Genomic DNA, 22,479 nt, shown 5'->3' on the forward strand with positions numbered 1-22,479 from the left:
CGATGGCAGAAGTTGTCTAGGTACCTGAGAATGTTGAAATTTAAAGTGCCGTTTTCAGGCCATTGGGAGCCATTGTTTAGTTTATATTGTGGCCAGGCGGTGTTACAATAAAAGATGAGGTTTTTTTTGGCTGAATTTCGGAATGGAGGCTAAGGGCGTTAAGGTTATGGAGGAGACACCCGAAGCGGGGATGTCTTTGAGGGAGGGGATTGGAAGTCTCCCATAGTGGAATGAGAAAGGGAGGGGATTGGAAGGCTCCCATAGTGGAATGAGAAAGGGAGGGGTAGAGATGGGAGACTTGGCCGGAGACTAGAATGGTGGGAGAACGCGTCCTTTGTCCCACAGTTCAAGTCAGAGAAGTGCGATAATCCCCCGTTCAGGCATCCTTGATAGGAGGTATCGAGGGCCTCCTGGAGGCCAGGAGGAGGAAACCCTTGGCCCAGTGCTGGGTCTTTTAGGAAGGAAAGAGCAGACAAGGGTTCCAGACACAAGGCAAAAGTCTCCTTTACTCAACCCTGAGGAGGCCCTGGTGTTGGATGTGTTCGCCAGCAATGGAAAGTATGTATGAGATCCTTGGGTCTCTAGCAGGTTCTGGAAGGGGGAGTTCAGCCAGGGGAAGGAGGGAGAGAAAGAGAAAGGGAGAAAGGGAGGCCGAACTCTATCACCTTTCCGGGTTTCGGCACCAGAAATGTAAGGTCAGCCAAGAGAAAGGATGAAGAGACCCAAAGTCAGGCAAGCAAGCTTTATTGAGCTGCTTGGCTGCTCCACCACAGTTAGAGGAGGCAGCCCTGCTTACAGACTATAGCAGGTTTTTATAGGGCCAGAACTAGGTCGGGGTGGGGGAGCTGAGTTGGGGGTGCAGGAGAACTGGGTTGGGGTGGGGGAGCTGAGTCGAGGGTGCAGGTGTCTTGTCTGCATCCTGGAGATGTTTTTTGCCAGCTTTGTTATGCGAGGTGAACAGACATGTTAACCGCATCCTGTAACTGTCTGGACAGTTACTGGAGGGATCAGTGAAGGAGGGTTTGTTTTTTGCCCTGGGGTAGCTGTGCGGAGAGCACAAGGGACCGTATTGTAAGTCCTGTGGGAGGGGAAGGGAATGGTCTGATCAGGGTGACCCTAACAGAAGAGTATTATTCTAAACACCTATGTCATAAATCACTTACAAGTATATAAAACAACCACAAAGAGCCTCTCTACCAAGATTTTACTCACGCATCTTACATTTCAGTGTCTTTCACCTTTCACGGACAAGTATATCAGTGATGCACACCTAAGAGAAAAGAATTTCTCATATCTCTGATGCAGCAACAACTGACCATGTGTTTTCACATCAGCACTAGAAATGAAGACACAGTATCTACTGATTTGAGAATTCAATGACATCAATATTTGCTTCTCAAAAATTTAACATTTTTTCAATGCAAAAAAGTATATTTTGAATGTAATTATAACTCTACAAAAACTCAGTCTCATCCTCCTTTTAAACTTAAATATAAATGATCTATTTTAAGTCGAGATGTCTCTGTAGACTCAACACAGGGATTCAGTGTCATTTCTGAACGTGTCCGTGCTCTACTCCTTTCTCCTTCAAATCCTCCATTGTTTACTTAAATTGGATTTTGCTTATTTTTCCCATTTAGTGTATTTGCAAAATATCTTTTAGTATGAACTCTAGTGTTTTCTAAGCTATCATTTTTGAACAAATGTTATTCCACATTTATGAGATTTGTTGGGTTTCTCTACAAATTTTCTGAAAGTTTAAGCAACTGATGCAAGTCTTCCATCTAGTATAATTGTAACATTTTTTTCAGAAGAAATACTCTTGTGTGCTCTGGAGACTTATATTTCATGAAAGGTCTTTCAATAGTAATTACATTTATGATAACTTTATTAAGTCTGAACTCTGATGTAAAGTAGGATGCGAGCAGCTACGGCTTTGCCTATTTTTATATTTGTTTATTTTTTTCTCAAGTATGAATGCTTTCATGTACAGTCAGGTGTGAGAACTGGGTGAAGGCTTTGCCACACTTTTCGCACTTGTAGGGTTTCTCTCCAGTATGAATTCTCTTATGTACAATAAGGTTTGAGGACTGGGTAAAGTTTTTTCCACATTCGTCACATTTGTAGGGTTTCTCTCCAGTATGGGTTTTCTTATGTTTGGTAATGTCTGAGAACCACATGAAGACTCTGCCACATTCTTCACACTTGTAGGGTTTCTCTCCAGTATGAATTCTCTTATGTACAATAAGGTTGGAGGACTGGGTAAAGTTTTTTCCACATTCGTCACATTTGTAGGGTTTCTCTCCAGTATGGGTTTTCTTATGCTTAGTGAGGTCTGATAACTGCTTAAAGATGTTGCCACATTCTTCACACGTGTAGGGTTTTTCTTCAGAATGAGTTCTCTTATGGTTAGAAAGGCTTGAGCAAGTTCTGAAGACCTTCCCACATTCTTCACATTGGTAGGGTTTCTCTCCGGTGTGAATCCTCCTGTGTTCACTGAGGTGTGAGGACTGTGTATAGGCTTTCCCACATTCGTCACATTTGTATGGTTTCTCACCAGTGTGAATTCTCTTATGTTTAGTAAGGTCTGAGAACCACTTGAAGATGCTGTCACATTCCTCACATTTGAAAGGTTTCCCTCCAATCTCATTTCTCTGGTGTTTGGAAGGATTTGGGCCGTGGTTAAAACCTTTGTACCATGTTTCACATTTGGAGAGCTTCTCTCCAGCAAGAATCATCTGTTGATTAGAAAGGCTTGAGCAAGAGATAAAGACACTGCTGCACTCTTCATATTTGCAGGGTTTTTCCTCAGTACCATGCTCATGTTCAGTAAGGTGGGAGCACTGGTTAAATACTTTGCCAAATTCTTCACATCTGTAATGTTCCCCTCTGGCGTAAATTCTATTTTTAGTAAGGACTGAGCAAGTTTTAATGACGTTGTTACATTCTTGACACTTGTAAGGTTTCTCTCCAGTGTCAATGTTCTCATGTTCAGTAAAGTGTGAGCACTGGATAAAGGTTTTGCCACATTCTCCACATTTTTGGAATTTTTTTCCAGTGTGAATTTTCTGATGTTCAGTTAGGAATGAGAATATTTGAAAGGATTTGCCACATTCTTGACATTTGAAAGGTTTCTCTCCAGTATTACTTATATTACGTCTATGTAAATTTGAAAAGTTATCAAAGATTTTAACATATTTATTATATTGAAAGATTTTGCTATGGGTAGTTGATGAACATTGGTTAAGTCCATTATAATCTTTTTGCAACTTACACTCATCTAAACTTTCCCAGTCTTTCCTTAAATATAAATTATCAAGGCCACAATTTCCATATCCTCTCAGTATTGTTTTTGGGAATGCATCTTGTATGCCCTGCTCTGGCAGAAGGTCTTGGGTAAAATGAGAAGACATAGCTGAAAAAAAAAAAAAAAAAGTTATCCGACTTACTAGACACAGATGAATACACTTTATGAATCTAATCTATAAAATAATACTGAGTACATTAGCAAAATGGCATAAAAAATACCACAGGCCCTAATTTCTGTATAAACATATAAATGTAACAATACCTAGTGAGAAGATGCATCTGAACTCTAAAAACCATTTCACAGTTTGCAGCACCCCAGGTGAGCACAATGCTAGGAGCCAGATAAGAAGAAAAAAAGTTTGTTACATTTACCCACTACAGCCCCCGCTCCTCCGCAGTATAGCATAATGCCTTTAAGAGTACACCCTCAACTCTTGGCTTCTCCTTCAAAAGAGAAAGCAAATACTGGCACAAGTGTTTTTACTTTTGGCCTTTTGAAGCTTTGGCAAAGATTGGTTTCTGCCCCCCATGACACGGAGTGCTGAGAGAAATGGTGGTACTCTGAGTGACAGGCTGGGTCTGCTGAGACCGAAAGGAAATACCCATGACAGCGGTAGGAAGGCTGCAGCAGCAGCACCAGGCAACAAGTGTATTGTGTGATTCCAGGGCACTACAAAGAAAGCTGAGAAACCCTCTTTAAATGAAAAATACACACACAATTCCACACAAGACACATCCCAGAACAGGCTTAAGAGGCCTCTAGAATCTGGGCCTATTTGTTTTAGATGACCCCAGGAGAAAGGCACATTATAAAGGTTGTGGCAGGAGGCTTGTTGTTAATGCCTGAATCTCAGTCAAAGATGACATGTACAGAGTATTAGGGTCACATGGCATAATCAAAGAAATAAAAAGTTCAGAAATCAACCCTAAAATGATGGAGATGCATAAATTAACTGAAAAAAATAAAATTACCATTTGAATAATGCCCAATGAGTAAAAATGGCAAAACAGCAAACTAAGTAAAATTAGGAAAATAAGGATACCAATAAAAAGACATGAAGTATGAAAAACAGAATGAGAAACTGAGGTATGAAAGGAAGTAATTACTGAGAAATTCTCAAAAGTAAGAAAAAAATATTAAAAAATCAAGAAGCTCAACACATCAACTAGTATAAACAAAAAGGGACATCAGACACATTATAACCACAGTTTCCAAAGTCAAAGGAGAAAAGAATCCTGAAAGCAGCAAGTGAAAAGCAAGGTACATGCTCTTAGGAGATTACCAGTGAATTTGTCCACAGAAACATTGAGGCCTGGCTGGGCACGGTGGTTCACACCTGTAATCCCAGCACTTTGGGAGGCTGAGGCAGGCAGATCGCTTGAGCCCAGGAGTTCGAGACAAGCCTGAGTAGCATGGTGAAATCCCATCTCTACAAAAAATACAAAAAAATTAGCTGTGTATGCTGTTGCACACTTGTAGTCCCAACTACTCAGAAGGCTGGAGTGGGAGAATCACCTGAGCCTGGGAAGTTGAGGCTGCAGTGAGCCACGATCACACCACTGCACTCCAGCCTGAGTGACAGAATAAATCCCTGTCTCAAAAAAAGTACAACCTGAAGCAAGAAGGGAATTGGATGAGATAGTCTAATTGCTGAACACAAAACTTCCAAGCAAGAATAATATAACCAGTGTCCTACAAAATCATAAAAAATAAAGGCTTTCTAACATAACCAAGGGCTACATTACCACTACACATGTCAAACAAGAAATGGTAAAAGGAGTCCTTTCCATTGAAAATAATGCGATGCTATAAAATAATATATAATCATATCAAAATATATGGAAAAGATACGCATATACAGAAAAATAAAATTCTGTGGTACTATAATGATGGTGCAAAAATCACTTTTAATTATTATCTAAAATTTGAAAGATGAAAGTAGACAAATAATCATAAATAACTGTTAATGGATATACAACATTAAATGATTTAGGGATATCAGTAACAAAGTTGAAGGCAGATTTAATAAGAAAGAATTTTTGTATCCAACTAAAGTTAAGTATTTACCAGTGTAAAATACCTTGTTGTAACTTTAAGATATTTTATATAATTTCCATGGTAACCACAAAGAAAATATCTATAAGACACACAAAAGAAAATTAAAAAAGAGTCAAAGCTTATTATACAAAGTACAAGACACAAAAAAGAAAGAGAGAAAGAAAAAGCTATAAGAATCAAGTAAAAAAAATACAATGGCTAAAGTACATCTTTTCATTTCAGTAAATTGCTTATTTAGGAACTAAACTACTCAATCAAAAGGCATATGCTAAATAATTTAAAACCAAACTAAGATCAAACTATAGCTGACCTACAAGAGATTCACTTGAGATCTAATGACAAAAAGAGACTGAAAGTGGCAAGATGGAAATAGACATTTCATGCAAATGTTAATGAAATGAGAGCAGAAGAGGTTACAATTGTATTATGCAAAATACATCTTAAGTCAAAAAATGTCATATTTCATAAAACATACTTTAAGTCAGAGCTCACAAAAAACAAGAACATAAAACAGTAACAGAAGGGAGAATGAACTGGGAACCTATGACAAGCGTGGGTGCATATTCGTATATATATTTAGGTATTGAAGTAACTTCCTATTATACTGCTATTTTTTGCTTCAATTTTGCAAGTTCTTTATAAACAATTACAGCATCAAAGCAAGAAACAGACAGCAATATAATATTGGCATACTTCTACAACCCACTTTCAGTAATAAATAATAAAGCAAGACTTAATAATTGTAGAGAGGACTTGAAAGCACTACAAAACAATTCCACCTCACAGATATAGAGAGAACGCTCCACACAACACAGCAGGAGACACACTCTTCCCAAGAGCTCAGAAAACATTCTCTAGGATAGGCCACCTGTTGAACAAATAAATAAGTCTTAACAAATTTCAAAAAATTGAAGTCTTCTGCATTACTATATATGACCAAAATGAAATGAAACTGGAAATAACAAAGAAAAACAAAAAAAATCACAAATATATGGAAATTAAACAACACATTTGAGCCTTCTCTTGTTCAAAGGTTGAAATACTTAATATTGCAAAGATGTTCACACTGTCCAATGCAGTCTACAAACTCCAGGCAATCTCTTTCAGATTTTGAATCCTCTTTTTGCAGAAATAAAAGCAACAACCTAAAAATCCTAAGACATCTCAAGGGGCTGTAAAGCACCTAACAATTTTCAAACAGAGGAACAATGTTGGAGGTATCACACTGTCTGATTTCAAAACACATTACAAGGCGACCATAATTAAAACAGTTTGGTACTGGTATAAAGGCAGACAAATAGACCAATAAAACAGAATGTAGCACAGATATAAAAATAAAACACAGAAAAAACTGTAAAACAAATATAATAGCTAAAGTATGGGATTTATTGAACACCATGATCTAAACTAACATATTCATGAAAGAAGTCTTACAAAAAATACATAGCAGAAAAGCAGTAGAGGCATTATTTGAAGAAAAAAAGGTTGTTAACTTTCCAAATTTCAGTGTGATAAAAATGTTACTAACCAAGAACACTTGATCTAGAATAATTTCACTTCAAAAGAACAGGGGGAAAATAAAGACTTTCCAAAATAAATAAAAAGATGAAGGTGTTCACCACCACTAGCACAGTTCTACAAGAAATGCTAAAGGTTGGGTAGGCATGGTGGCTGATGCCCATAATGCCAGCTTTGGGTGGGCCAAGGCAGGAGGATTGCTTGAGGTCAGGAGTTAGGAATTAGCCTGGTCAACATAGCAAGACCCAATCTCTACAAAATACAGAAAAAATACTCAAAAGACTTCATCGTGTTAAAAAAGACAATGATGCTAGACAGCATTATAAAACCATATGAAAATATAAAACTGTGTTAAAGGTATATAAGCAGATATATAATACTTTACTATCATAATGATGGTGTAAAAAATTCAAAATTCTGCTATATCTGAAAAAATATCTGCATAAATCTTTGCTACCGGACACAAAATATATAATAATTTGTTACATTAACAGCACACTGGAGGGTGTTACAGTTTTTGTATTCAATGAAGTTGTGAGATTAAAATCTGTATTTATAATTTTAAGGTGTTTTATGTACTCTCCATTTTTCAAGGTGATCTTAAAGAAAATACCTATACAAGGTCTGCAAAACACAATGAGAAAAGAATGAAAGCTTGTCCACACAAAATCAACAAAACAAACGATGAAGACAGTCAAAGAGGAAATGAGGGATAACATATCTACAAGAAACACAGAAAACAGTAACAATCAAGATGGTGATAGTAACTTCATTTCCTTCAGAAATTATTTTAAATATAAATTAACCTACTTATTGAACAGAAATAAAATAGCTGAATTGATTAAGAACAATATGCTAGCTACAAAAGACTCTAGCCTTAAATAGTAAAATAGGCTGAAAGTAAAAATAAAAAAAAAATTCCATGCAATTAGTAACCACAGTCAGGTGGGGTGGTTATCCTTATATTAGACACAATACACTGTACGTCAGAACTGTCACAGGAGATAAAGATTAATAGCATGTAATGGCAAAATGCGTACATTAACCAGGAACCTGTAACTGTTTATCCGTCTATATTTATATCTAACATCAGGGCTCCCAGATATATAAAGCAAATATGGAGAGAAGTGAAGCAAGACGTACACAGCAATACAATAATTATCAACTCTAAGACCCCATTTTCAATACAGAATAGAAAATTACACAGAAGATCAATAAGAAAGCTTGGGCAACATTACAGACCAAATCAACTTAACAGACATGTATAGAACTCTCCAGTCCAAAGAAGCAGAATATACAATATTCTCAAATACACATAGTGCATTCTGTTACAACAAATAACAGCTCTTAAAGATGAAAGTCTCATGACATGTTTTCTAACCAAAATGTAATAAAACTAGAAATCAACAGCAAAAGTAAAACTGGCAATGCCAAAAATGTATGGAAATTAAAACCCTTGAACATACACATTCTTGCTCAATGGTCAGATAATTTAGTTTTTTAAAGATGTCAATACTGCCCACACTAATGTACACATTCAATGTAATCTCTATCAAATTCCCAAAGCTACTTTTTGATTTTTTAATCCTAAAATTAGTTTAAGAACAATAACTAGTCAAAATTCTTTAAAAAGAACAAAGAGGCATTACACTTTCTGATTTTAAAACATATAAAGAGCTACAAAAATAAAAACAATGTGGTACTGACACAAAGAGAGATAACTAAATGATGAAACAAAGCAGAGAGCCCAGAAATAAACCCTTGTGGATAAAATCAAGTAATTTTCCACAAGGTATCCATGACCACACAATGGAGAAAAGAATCCTTTCAACAAATGATGTTAAAAACCAGATATCTACATGGAAAAATGAAGTGATATCTTTTCCTTGCACCATATACAAAAATATTGTAAATGAAAAACATAAAAATAGAATAGGCTGGGCGTGGTGGCTCACGCCTATAATCCCAGCACTTTGGGAGGCTGAGGCGGGTGGATCACGAGGTCATGAGATCGAGACCATCCTGGCCAACATGGTGAAACCCCGTCTCTACTAAAGAAAAAAAATACAAAAAATGAGCCGGGTGTGGTGGCGGGCGCCTGTAGTCCCAGCTACTCAGGAGGCTGAGGCAGGAGAATGGCGTGAACCCAGGAGGCAGAGCTTGCAGTGAGCAGAGATTGCACCACTGCACTCCAGCCTGGGCAACAGAGCAAGACTCCATCTCAAAAAAAAAAAAAAGAATAAAACTCTTAGAAGAAAATATAGGACAGCAAATGCATAAGCAACAAAAGAACAGAAAAACTGAATTACATCAAACTTCAAACTTTCTGCAAATCAAAGAAAACAATGAGTGAAGTGAAAATAACACCTAAGAAATGGGTAAAAATCACACATTTGGTAGGACTTAATATTCAGAGTATATAAGGAACTTTTACAACTAAACAACAAAAATTAAATAATTTGATTTAAAAATAGATGACAGACTAACTGAAATCTCTCCAAAAAAGATATGGAAACGCCCAACAAGCCTTGAATGAATGCTCAAATTACTAACCTGTAGAGAAATGCAAAACAAAATCACAATTAAGATATTTCCTCACACCTATTAGAATGGCCACTGTAAAAAAAAAAAATCCAGATCTGTCAAGGATGTGAAGACATTGAAAACCACGTAACCTGCTGGTAGGAAAGAAAGGATGCAGCCATGATCAAAGATAGCATAGGCCGGGCACACTGGTTCACACTGGCTCACACCTGGAACCCCAGCACTTCGGGAGACCGAGGTGGGTGGATCACTTGAGCCCAGGAGTCCGAGACCAGCCTGAGCAACATGGCAAAACCCTGTCTCTATTAAAAACACAAAAGTTAGCTGGGTGTGGCAGTGTGCCCCTGTAGTTCCAGGTCCTCAGGAGGCTGAAGTGGGAAGAAGGCTCGAGCCCAGGAGGCAGAGGTTGTAGTGAGCTGAGATGGCGCCACTGCACTACAGCCTGGGTGATAGAGTGAAACTCTGTGTTAAAAAAAAAAAAAGCATAAATGTTCTTAAAAAAATTAAAAATGGAATTATATGATCCAGCAGTCCCATTTCTGGATCTATATCAAAAGTATACAAAGCAACTCAGGACTTAGAAGAGATATTTGCACACCCATGTTTACTGTACCACCATTCAGAAAAGTCAAATGGGGGAAGCCTCAAGTGATGAACACACAGAAAAAATGTGGTATATACATACAAGGAATATTATTCAACCATAAAAACAGTAATATGGAATTACAAAACACTAAGAGATGTTAGTCATAAAATCTGCTATGAAACATTGATGTACCATTAAAAAAGAATTTGCCTAGATAACTACAGTATTCAACTGTGACTGTGTAGTCATGAAAACTAGGTATTTTGAATCACTGGCATGCAGTGGACAGCAGTAACATTTCACAGAAAATGCACTACAATCATTATGAAAAGACTCTACTGAGAACATTTTAATGACTAAGAGATACTAAAGGTAATTTTTATTATATGTTTACTATACCGATGCTATTCTTATGCAAAATTAAAATGCTGCCATCCAACTTTTAGAAGCAAGGAATAGCCTTATATTTCTAAATAAAGAGAAAAATATAAATTATGTAAAATATGGTGAGAGTCACTGATATATAAAATAAACATCTGGGAATAAATCATATTACTATTTATATACAGGTTGAAGAAATAGGATAACTTAATCAATGTGGAGTGCTTGCCGGGTGCAGTGGTTCACGCCTGTAATCCTGACACTTTGGGAGGCCAAGGCGGGCAGATCACCTGAGGTCGGGAGTTCGAGGCCAGCCTGCCCAACATGGACAAACCCCGTCTCTACTAAAAATACAAAAAATTAGCCAGGCGTGGTGGTGCATGCCTGTGTGTAAATCCCAGCTACTCAGGAGGCTGAGGCAGAAGAATTGCTTGAACCTGGGAGGTGGAGGTTGCAGTGCCGAGATCGCGCCATTGCACTCCAACCTGGGTAACAAGAGCAAAACTCTATCTCAAAATAAACAAACAAACAAACAAATAGTGCTTACTAAATAATTCAGACATAACACATTAATTCTAGCATATTGTTCTGCATATTAGAATTTGAAATTAGAGATAAATTTGAAATGGAACAAAAGAGAAAGTGAAAATGTACAGGACAGTGACATAGAAAAATGGTGACATAGGTGGACCCTGGGTTATATATTCCCCGACAGCAACAAAAATGTGTCAGTCTTCTTGTACAGAAATGCCTTTCCAAGAGAATCAGGCACCACGGCTCATGCCTATAATCCCAACTATTCAGGACCTCGGGGTGAGAGGCTCACTTCAGGCCAGAAGTTTAGAACCAGCCTGGGTGACACAGAGAGACCTCATCTCACAAAAATGCCTTTAATAGAGCTTAGTAATCCAGGGATGGGGGTTGTAAAATTCTGCTAAAGACCAAGACTATAGATTCAATAAACTTCTTATCAAATTCCAGTGGCCTTTTTCACAGTAATGAAAATAGAATTCTAAAATTTATATGGAATTACAATAGACTTGGCATAGCCAAAGCAATCTATAGGAAAAAGAACAAGGGAAGAGGCATAATATTTTCTGTTTTCAAGTGACATTTTAGGACTACAGTAGTAAGAACAGGATGGTATGCGAACAGAGAGGAAAACTGCTGCAGAGACCAATGGGACAGAACAGAGAGCCCAGAATTAAACTCATGCATATCCACTTAACTAATCTTTCACAAGTGCACGAAGAAGATACAATACAGACAGTATAGTCTCTTCAACACTTGGTCCTGGAGAAACAGAATACCCACAATCAAAATAATGAAATAGCCCATTTTTCTTACACCATACTCAAAAATTAACTTGAAATCAAGCCTTAAATGTAAAACATGTATCCTTAAAAACTCTGAGAGAAAACCTCTGATATTGGTCTTGGCAATCATTTTTTAGACACGACACCAAAAGTACAGCAACAAAAGTAAATATAAACAAAATGGAGTACATTAAGCTAAAAAGCTTGTGACACCAAAGACAATTTACAATCAAACTTTTGGATACTAGGATGGCTAATATCAAAAATAAGTAATATATTAGGGCTGTGCAAAAGTAATTGTGGTTTTTGCCTTCTAAATAGTAAGAAATACTCTTACTTTTGCGCCAATCTACTAACAATGTTGATAAGGATGTAAAGAAAAAACAATTCTGAACGCTCAGAGTTCTCAACTGGTAGAGTCATTATGAAAACCAGGGTGGAGGGGCGTTATTTAAAAGTTAAAAAAAGATAAACCTACCCTGCAACGCAGCAATCACACTTCTGTGTATATAATAACTGAAGGGAATAAAAGCAGCATCTTGAAGAATTATCTGCTCCCTCATGTTCACTGCAGCATTATTCACAATTGTCAAGATATAAAGACAAGCTAAACGTTTGCGGATGCTGAATGGATAAAGAAAATGTGATATAAATAGACAATAGAATATTACTCGGCCATAAAAAAGGAATGAAATCCTGTCATTCAACAACGTGGATGACCCTGAAGGACATGCTGCTAAATAAACTCAGCCAGGCCCCAAAGACAGAGACTGCACGTTCCCCCTCAGACGTGGAATCTGTCATGGCTGAACTCACAGGAGCAGAGGACAATGGCAGTTGCCAGGGCCTGGAGTTGGGGAAAATGAGCTGTTGTTCAAAAGGTACAAACTTTCAGTTGTAAGATGAGTAAGTTTGGGGAATCTAATGAGTAGCTTCACGAATACTATTAATAATCTTTTGTATGCTTAAAGTTTGCCAACGGTAGACATTAACTGTTCTCACTACAAGAAAGGGTAATTACATGAAGTGATAGATTTGTTCCTTGAAGTGATTGCACTAATTATTTCACAACGTATACACATATCAAATTATTACATTGTACACAATATATACACCATTTTTATTTCTAAAATAATCTGTTACACATATGCCCACATAGACACACTGTATATATGTGTGTGTATATATACATGAATGGATAAAGAAAATATGATTTAAATAGACAACAGAATATTACTCCAGCATAAAAAAGAATGAAATCCTATCATTTCAAAAGGATATGTTGATATATGATATATACACACATATATATGATATATACACACACATATATACACACATATATACATATGCACACATACATACATATGAATGACAGAGTCCTGATAAGCCTCATACTAAAAAAGAAGAAATTATAAAATGATAATATTATAACTATTACAGTTGGGAGTTAGGGAATATAAAGTTTAAATGACCAACCTCAGCTCATACTAAAAAAATAAAATAAAATGTTGAAGTAAAATAACATTAGATTATCTCATATTTGGGCAGATGCCTAGTGTTCGGAGAAAACTGCTGAGTATACATTTCTGTAGACTCCCATTTAAAACCTCTGTAGGATACGAAATCATAAAGCAGAAAGCATACAACATCTGTCTACGGGACTTCTGGGATTTCTGAACCAATCACCATCACCACGCCTCTCGCACACTTCAGACATGATGCAAAGGAAATCAAAAAACATTTAATAGAGTTCCTCAAAAATAGGCAGGTACAGGCATATTCCCAAAAGCAGTGGCGGAGCACGCCATGAGACCACACAGGCCCTTACTCGTCAGGAGGAGGACTCTGATTTTTACTGTAACCTTTATAAAGGAAGATCACTAAACAGGAAGCAGAGTCTATACAAAATTTAAGAGAATGAGACAGAAGACGCTCCTAGGGTACAGCAAGAGAAAGACACCCAGGCTCTCAGAAACCATCTCCACTAGGGCAGAGCTTCTCAAACCACATTTTAAGGTCTGGCTTCCTCCTCGACCTCTGGACCTCTCACCTGGGTTACCTGCTTCGTTCACTCCCACCCACCTGGATGTCCGTCTGCTGCCTCCTGTCTCTTCACATTCCAGGGCTCTTTTCGTTGCTCCAGGCAGGTGATCAGGCCTGGCTTAGAGACAGTGAGACCTGTTTTATTAGAAAAAAGTGACATTACTCTTGCTGAAATTCTCCAATTACCAACCTTGTACTATGCTTAGTAGAGTGAACATTATAGAAGATTCTAGAAAATTAATCCCAAAATTATGCTTCCTGACATCACCTTTAGAATATTCATTAAGTATTTTAAATGTGTGGGTTCTTAGTTTCACCACTCAGTACTGCTGACATAAAAAATTGGTGGTGGAAATTTGACTTTAAGTTGTGGGCAACAATATTTCATGCCACTGAATTTCTGGAATTGTCACTAGAGTGAAAGATACAGATCAGCTGAAAAAAAAAGGAAGGTTTATGTCAAGATGAACCACATTTTGAAGATTTTTTTTTTTTTTACATCAACTATTCCCCATGTTTTTCTTAAAAGCAGGGATCTGAAACTCATTCATGCAACGCAGAAACTTCCAAAAGACATTCCGCAAAGGAACGAAAGGAACTGTTTAGGGCATAGGAGGAACTACATATTGAAGTTATCCTCACCAACGGAGAACAAGTTTCTGTAGTTCTCCAACATCACATCCCTGTACAAATTCTGCTGAGCAAGGTCCAGGCATTTCCACTCCTCCAGGGAGAATTCTATGGCCACATCCCTGAACGTCAACAGTGTCTGAAGAAGAAACAACAACAATAACAAATACTTACCAAGTGGCTTTGGGCAGAGTTCTTAACTTGATTCAAGGTGAAATGAGTGAGTGAAGAGAACTGGTTGTGACTTACACAAGTGACTGAAATTATACAATAAGGTAATTCTTAGCACAATACTCTCTAACTCTGAGGAAAGAGAATTGCCTGAGAGCCACATAAGCAGTGTACATACAGTACTTTTCTGGTTGATAATAAGTATAACATTAAGGGCATCAACCAAGGCATGTCCATTTTTGAGTGCTACATTTACGTCACATGAATAAGCTGTGTATATTTCTCAGGCGGAAAAGTCATGGTGAGTTAGAAGCTGCCTCTCCAATTTTCATGTGTCCAATAAACTAGTGTGCAGATTTTGCTTCAGGAAATCGGAGGTCAAGGCTGAGTTTCCGAATTTCTAACACGCTCACCAGTGATGCCAGTCCTTTGGGCCCAAGGACAATATTTTGTCAAAAATCCTGTAAGTGGCAAGCCTGGGTTTATCCCAGTTTTTCTAAACCATAAACAGAGATGAGATTCTTCATCTTCTAAAGCAAGGCATATGCAAAAAGAATCTAAGAAGCAAAACCTTTCAGATTAAATGTGATTATTTATGCACATTAATTAGTAAATTTCCTCAAGGTACTTAAAAGAGAAAAAAATAAACTCCACAATGGAAAATCTGTCAGGGAGCTCTTTAAACAACTGAATAAAACTAATATCAACTGTAATAGGACAGATTTTTATCACGTGCCAATGCACAGAGAAGGACATATTACTGGTGTGATATTGGCCAAAAGGTCAATTATAATCCGAATCAAATCATACTGAAACCTTAGTGTTATGCAAAGTTCAAGAGACAAATAAATATCTCCCAGGTTCTGACAAATATCTCCCAGGTTCTGTAATCTGTTTTCTTTTGTCTTGAGACCGAGTCCCACTCTGTAGCCCAGGCTGGAGTGCAGTGGCACGATCTCGGCTCACTGCTACCTCTGCCTCCCTGGTTCAGGCAATTCTCGTCCCTCAGCCTCCGGAGTAGCTGGAACTACCCACATGTGCCACCACGCTTGGCTAATTTTTGTATTTTTTTTAGTAGAGATGGGGTTTCACCATGTTGGTCAGGCTGGTCTCGAACTCCTGGCCCCAAGCGATCTGCCCACCTAGGCCTCCCAAAGTGTTGGGATTATAGGCGTGAGCCACCATGCCCAGCAGTAATCTCTAATAGTGTATTAAAAGAGTCTTTCTTTAGCATTCTAAAAAGCAAGTGTCTTTTCATTTTTCTCTTTTCCAGAATGCTTTGAGTTATCCTGGGCAATAAATGTCATCTGGTTTAAATGTTTATTTTCTTAGTCCTGTTCTGCATGCAGCTTATGGAGCATCCAGATGAAACCTAAATAGCACGTTTCCCTTCTTTGCTGACATCCAAAAACCACACCCCATCCTCAAGAGGAATCCTGGGTATCCACACGTTCAGTGCCACGAAGTGAACGTTTTCAATACTGCAGGTCATAAAGTCATGGTAAGAATTCTTCATGGCATATAAGAAGTCAAGGTGAAGATAACAGAGAGACGGCTTTGGTATATAAAAAACAAATATTTTCAGAGACCCTTCATTATTATAAGAAAAAGAAGTAGTTGAAACAAACTTATTATGCAGAAACACCACAAGTAGAGAAGTAAAGGTTTCCAAATTCTAAACACATGACATTTCAGGAGCAAAAGTGGACACAACCCCTGACCTGAGATGCATTTACCTGAGCACCAGCCATTTCTTTCTCTTTCTCCTGCTTCTCTGGGATTTCCTCTTAGGAAAGATTCTCTGGACAAATCACACCTGCATCGTGAGAATATGCCTTTAAAGGTGTCAGCACAACCCCTTCACCTGCTACCACCACAACCATCAACAGAAAGACCAAGAAATACAGAAAAAGTCCACGCTTTTCTGTTCTTTATAAAAGAGATTCGGGAACAGTAAACTTCTACATGGAGATCAAAATGTGACTTTCTCTCTTCCTGCTCTCAGGTTCCCTCCCCTGCTAAACAACAGCAATTCTGCTTCGGCAATTGGAGTATAAGCTGCACTGAGCTGGCCTCTGAAACCTAGGCAAAGAAGGCCCTGTGACCTCCCTTTGGAACCAAGGCTGAGCTCAACTCGTACAAGTGCATCTGAAACCCCCATCACTGATTCTGGCCACACCTTAGAATCCCATGATGCATGTGATTTAAACAGCACTGGTGCTTCCACCCAAACCAATAGGCAGAATCTGTGAGGGCAAAGGTGAGGGCCTTTTTTTGAGTTGTCCATGTGATTTAATTAGAAGCCAGGCTGAGAACCATTTAGCTAAGCCTTGCTTCTCAAGCTTCAATGTACATATGAATCTTTTGGTAATTGTGGCCCCACTCTAAGTCATGTGATTCTGAAGATTTCAAAGGGGTTCATGGGTTGGATTTTTTAACAGTTCTGCCATTAATGGTGATGCTGCTCCCCCAAGACTTGTGATCATTAACACTCAGCTAAAGAAAGCAGCCCCAGCACAGTCCCTTACACCCAACCCTCTGACCACAACATAAGTTCTTCTGGTGCAAATGGAGACAGCCAATCTCTATTCTGAAAGATTACATTATTTCCTGGCTCTTTAAAGTTTTCCAGGGCTGGAGAAGGAAGCAATGTCTGAGTCTGTCTGCATTTGGAAAACAACGTGTACACACGTATGAATGCAGTGTTTATTAAGCAGGCACGGGGTGCTTGGATGTATGTGACAGCACTGTGCTGGGCACTTCACGTCATGTGAGTTAATCCTCACCACACCCTGGGTGATGGAACCAAGTGTCCTGCAACTCTCAAGATATAGATGAAGGGACCAGGCTTTGTGCTTCTTCTATTTTCCTATCATTAACTTTTTAAAAGTGTAGTGATAAAAGCTCCAGATACACCAATGGAAGGGATACAGAGGGGATGAAGTATAGTGCAAAGGCACTTTCCATTGTTGTGTTTATCTTCACTTTCTTGTGGCTTGTGAAGCAACTATTAGACCCACAGGACTGAGAAACAGGTTGCTGGATACAATGTCTCTAACAGCGCTGGTGTTAGTAAAAAAGAAAAATTAAGGCTCCAAAATAGAGAGTTCTTTGATCCCATTTATCTGCTTTGGGGTTTCCGAAAATTCTGTGTATCAGTTCCGGAGAGGCAGCAGGAGTCAAACTCTGATTTAACTCTGTAGTTAAACCCCAAACTGATTTAACTCTGTAGCTAAACCCAAAACTCTGATTTAACTCTGTAGTTAACTCTGTCGGAGGAGAGTCCAGGGTGAAGCCAGACCTGGATGAGACTCAGAGAAGGGGAGTCTGGGCATGTCTGGGCAGGGAGAGGGCCCTACTCAGGATTCTGCTCTCTATGCTACTAGAGTATTTACAATTCTGTTTTTCCTAAAACTGCCCCCCCCAAAATTTAAATCCCAGGGTTTGTATAATTTTAATCTATGTTGGCCACTTCCTTGTCTATTTTATAACATAAAATAACAAGCAATTTAACCAAAACCTTTAGGATTTCCTAGGACACATATGGTAGAAGCTAAATATTTATTTTTAGCCGGGCAAAAGCAACAGAAATAATACCACTACCACCTTGTCTGTCTGAATATCCCTTCAATATGACATCAGAACTCACAACAACCACATCAGGAAAATGGCCCAAATGAAGCCGAAGTCCCTTTGACCACTCCCTTCTTCATGCTGACCCCAAGACGCTGAATTCAATGATTTATCCAGTTACTGGAAATGGAAAAGTTTCTGGCTTGCAGGGACCATGGCTGCCTTCTCTGTTTTCCTAATGGCTACACAAGATACAATCAATTAGTTTATCAGTTTGAATCTCCAGATCTCATTTTTGTTTTTTACTCAAGTGCCAGAAAACTGGAGTAATTCCCATGTGGATACTAATGAGGTTTCTTCTCTGAGGGGAGGAACAAACCCTGGGTGACTCATTTCTCTTATTCTACAACAGAAGCACAGATAGACCGTTTTGTCAGCCTGAGCCCCGTCTGCACAGTGCACTCCTGAATGTCCGAAAGACTCCAGGTGCTGGTGAGAGAGTTCCTGGTGACCCTGGACGGATGCCCTCTATGGCCATGAGATCCATGATAGTTGCTACCTTCTCCCTGTTGCAATCCTCCTTTAGAGTTCAATAACTTCCTATCTTAAGCTAAATTTATTTTATTTGACGAAGTCTAGAAACAGCCCCAGGATAATAACGATTCCATACCCAGGAAGTCCTCCCCAGCTCCCTTCCATCCCAACTCTAACTGCATCTGCCTGTGGGTCCCCAGTGCTCCCGGGCTCTGCAGCTTCTCTCCGTAGAAAGGCTCCTTCCATGGTTGCTGTGAGCAGTCTGGGGCACCCGCAGGGGAGGCTCCTTGGGAAGCACTAGCTAGGCCAGGGGTGTCCGATCTTGGCTTCCCTGGGCCACACATAAAATACACTAACACTAACGATAGCTGATTAACTGAAAAAAAAAAAAAAAATCACAAAAAAATCTCATAATGTTTTAATAAAGTTTACGAATTTGTGTTGGACCACATTCAAAGCCCAGGCCAGCATGTGGCCCAGGCCTGTGGGTTGGACAAGCTTGAGCCAGGCCTTCGATTGCTTTCTTTTGCAGACTCAGTATTGGCCTTAGCTTGGAATGACTGTTCTTGGGCTTCAACTTCCCAATCAGGGTTATCCACTTAGGTTTAAATAAGAAAATACCCAGTGTTGGAAACATCCAACAAAATCACTCAAACAGTTTACAGAAGAAAAGGAAACTGTAAGCACTTACACTTTCACCTCCACAGAAAAAGCAAAATTATTTATTGCTTTCAGACAATGAACTTGTCATTTAACTATTTCCATAACAAATCATATAGTAAACAATCACATGTGAACACTTTTAGAAGTGCTAAGTTCCATCTCCTACAACTTAGCATTAAGCTCAGACATCTAGAGAACAGGATATGAAACAGAGATATTCACGACAACAAATTCATCCTGCAAAAAGAGCTCATGTTCTGATGAATCTATGTAATTTACCAAGTAATCTAACATAATTTTTTTGTAGAAAATGTAAACATTCTCCACAGCCATCCAAGAAGCATTTTATGTTCCCTGGTAGCATTCCCAAAGCTAAGCCCTGGGATTCTGTTGGAAATCATCTTCCACAAAAGAACAGACCTAAGTAACTTTCTACCCTTAATCACTCTGGAGAAGAAAAAGGTATGTATGACTAGATATTTAACTTTTTTCCTGAAATTGACCTATTTCATGTCCTTTGTAAGTATTTTCTTACCTTTCAAGCTCTACTGATAAAATGTAAATTTATAATTAAAAATCCAACGTTGCAGTAAGTGAATAAATTATTTCAAGGAGACACAGAGAGTGGCAGTGCCGACTGGAACACAGACACAGCTAATGACTTGTGTCAAGTCAGGCTATTCTATTCCTTGGGAGATTCTCCCACCTCCATCCTGTTCACGGAAGTGCACACCGGCCACCCCCGATGATACACTGCACTGTGCCCCGCTGAGTGTCCCAGGTGAATTTTGCTTTACAGGTTTTGCACCATCTCATGGGGTTGAGTTTTTCTTGCTCTTTGAAACATTCTGTCTCCCTTCACAAATCTGAGAGTCCAAAGGGCAGAAATGATTTCGGTCTTTTCCCTCTGACAGTGGCATGTGATTGGCTGATCAGCCATGTGTCTCCAAGGATTGAAAGTTGGGTTGGGTGAAGACAATCTTAATGTCCTAAGTGGTTACCTCTTTAGAGGAAGAGTAGACCAGGAGATTTCTCTCAGCCCAGGGCATCCAGCTGCTCCCTGGAGAGGCCACACTTCATACCTCAGGCTGTCCTCTGAGAAATAACCCAGGGCCTGAAATTCACTAGATGCTCCAGCAGACATGGCCATGGTGGGCATCCTGTGTTATCCCTGGACAATACTGAAACTGAGGAAAAAGTCCAGAGGGTGGCTGAGAGCAAATCACCCTGTCAAGTTTCCAAAGTGGAACCTCAAACCAAAGACATTCTGGTAAGGTGTCTGTGCCTAGGGAAAATAAAAAGGAGGAGAGGCACAAAGACTTTTTACAATAGTGTTAGGGGATGATTCTCTGCTTTCCTGTCACGTGGAATGATTACAAACAGAAAACAAATCTCTTAAAAAGTGCCGTCCAGGCTGGGCGCGGTGGCTCACGACTGTAATCCCAGCACTTTGGGAGGCCAAGGCAGGCGGATCACATGAGGTCAGGAGTTCAAGACCAGCCTGGCCAACATGGTGAAACCCCGTCTCTACTAAAAATACAAAAATTAGCCGGGTGTGGTGGTGCAGGACTGTAATCTCAGCTAGTCGGGAGGCTGAGGCAGGAGAATTGCTTGAACCCGGGAGGCAGAGGTTGCAGTGAGCCGAGATCGCGCCACTGCACTCCAGCCTGGGCGACAGAGCGAGACTCCATCTCAAAAATAATAATAATTAAATAGCAGGCAATCCGACTGAGGTGGCTCTAGTGCCCTGGGTTCTTAGGTTAAAAAAAAAAAATCTAACTCAGATGCGTTTCTTGCAAATGACTATCTTGCAGAAACAAAATTCAGGCTTCGTCAACCACAAACCTCTAATTAACATCTGATTACAGGACCAGAAAATTTCAGCCTAGATAGCTCAAATCAGGAGATGACGTAACTGTACCGAACTAATGAATGAATGTGGTTTGCTTCCTCATGCACCTGATACAAGCCTTTCCTTCAAGGCCGGCTGGTGGGACCTCCAAACCCAAAAAACATGGTTGGGTCCTCTGCCATTCATGAATCGCTCTTTGCTCAAATAAAACTCTTTCACATTTTTGCAAGGACTCCCTCGAGAGAAAGGAGGGACTGGGGCTCCCAAGGGCTACAGATCATCCTCTTATGCACAAACCACCCACGGAGTCGGGATTCTCCCTTCCTGACTCGGGGAGACGAGGGTCTGCGGGCGAAGAGCTGCCGGGGGGACATGGCTCTGGGCTTGGGCCAAAGCCGCTCTGCAGGGATGCGCCGGGGCGCGCGGGGCCCGGCCGCCATGGTGCAGCTGGAGGGGCCTCGGGTCCGCGGAGCCCGGAACCCACCCGGGCAGCCCGGTTCCTCCCGAGCCAGTACCGCGGGTTCCAGTCTGCCCCTCCCTGTCTCTCAGGAGGCCTGGCCCCTACACTCACCATCTCCTGGCCTCCAGAGAGCCTGGCGTTTCACTTCTGGATCTCCCGGTGCCTGCGGGTCACACGGCCTACGGCTAGCAGGGGACACAGAGCCGCGGGGACAGGAAGTGGAGCTCTGTCGGGACAAAGGCCCCGCTAGATCCCGGAAGCCGTCCTCTCCTCTCCAGACATGTGCCTGATTGGACAGTCCCCGCCCCTACTCCTCTGATTGGATAGGGCCTCACGCCCCGCCCCCTCAGGCCCTGAGTGACAGGAGCTGTAATCACAATGGGCCGAATGAGACAGCAAGGACAGGTGCTGGCCGCGATCTTTTGGAGCGGGGCTTCCTGCCTGCGCTGTCCGGCCCCACCTAGAGGATATTTACATTTCATCTTGTGACTGCGGTTATGTTCATTTATAAATAATAAATATATGTTATTCACCAATGGAAAGAAGGAAATAAAGACAATCATTTTGAATTTTTATATTTTATGGCCTTCCTGGCTTTTGGTCCTTTGAACAGACAGCCTGAAATTTCAAAAAGGATTCAAGCCTCTAAGAATTAAAATGTGAGCCATGTGTGAATCTTAAATTTTCTAGTAGCCACGTTTTAAAATGTACTAAGAAACAGGTGAAGTTGATTGTAATAATTTAACCCAGTATGTAACCCTTTTCCTCTATGGTCAATATACGATTGGTAAGGAAGTATATATTTTGGGGTACTAAATCTTTGAAGCTCACTCTGTA

At 39.8% G+C, this 22,479-nt stretch overlaps 1 protein-coding gene across 39 annotated transcripts; it reads right to left on the reverse strand.

Annotated features, from left to right (window-relative positions):
* Window positions 1–1,187: 1,187 nt before the first annotated feature.
* On the reverse strand, window positions 1,188–21,963 carry ZNF195 (zinc finger protein 195). 39 transcript variants are annotated; one of them, XM_063783748.1, is made up of 9 exons: window positions 21,754–21,861; window positions 20,332–20,615; window positions 16,297–16,376; window positions 14,402–14,528; window positions 13,799–13,894; window positions 12,192–12,337; window positions 4,593–4,739; window positions 3,572–3,640; window positions 1,188–3,415 (listed from the first exon to the last, which is right to left on the reverse strand). In XM_063783748.1, exons 6-9 carry the CDS (start codon window positions 12,274–12,276, stop codon window positions 1,968–1,970), a joined length of 1,749 nt encoding a protein of 582 aa, XP_063639818.1. In that variant the 5' UTR covers window positions 12,277–12,337; window positions 13,799–13,894; window positions 14,402–14,528; window positions 16,297–16,376; window positions 20,332–20,615; window positions 21,754–21,861; the 3' UTR covers window positions 1,188–1,967. The 39 variants fall into 39 exon arrangements, 38 of the variants coding, with proteins under 38 accessions (XP_063639818.1, XP_063639817.1, XP_063639819.1 ...); XM_063783747.1 differs by lacking the exon at window positions 20,332–20,615 and having other exon boundaries at window positions 21,754–21,904; XM_063783749.1 differs by lacking the exon at window positions 16,297–16,376 and having other exon boundaries at window positions 21,754–21,886.
* Window positions 21,964–22,479: the final 516 nt, after the last annotated feature.

Source organism: Pan troglodytes, chromosome 9, assembly GCF_028858775.2.
Source record: "Pan troglodytes isolate AG18354 chromosome 9, NHGRI_mPanTro3-v2.0_pri, whole genome shotgun sequence".
In the NCBI taxonomy this organism is placed as follows: Eukaryota; Metazoa; Chordata; class Mammalia; order Primates; family Hominidae; genus Pan; species Pan troglodytes.

Coding starts and splice junctions, on each gene's coding strand:
- ZNF195 (XM_009459726.5), bottom strand. CDS start 20,379: ATGCCCTGGGCTGAGAGAAATCTCCTGGTCTACTCTTCCTCTAAAGAG. Junction 13,895..14,401: donor CAGAAACTTGTTCTCCGTTG/GTGAGGATAACT, acceptor CTAATAAAACAG/GTCTCACTGTCTCTAAGCCA. Junction 3,416..3,571: donor CAGATGCATCTTCTCACTAG/GTATTGTTACAT, acceptor TTTTTTTTTCAG/CTATGTCTTCTCATTTTACC.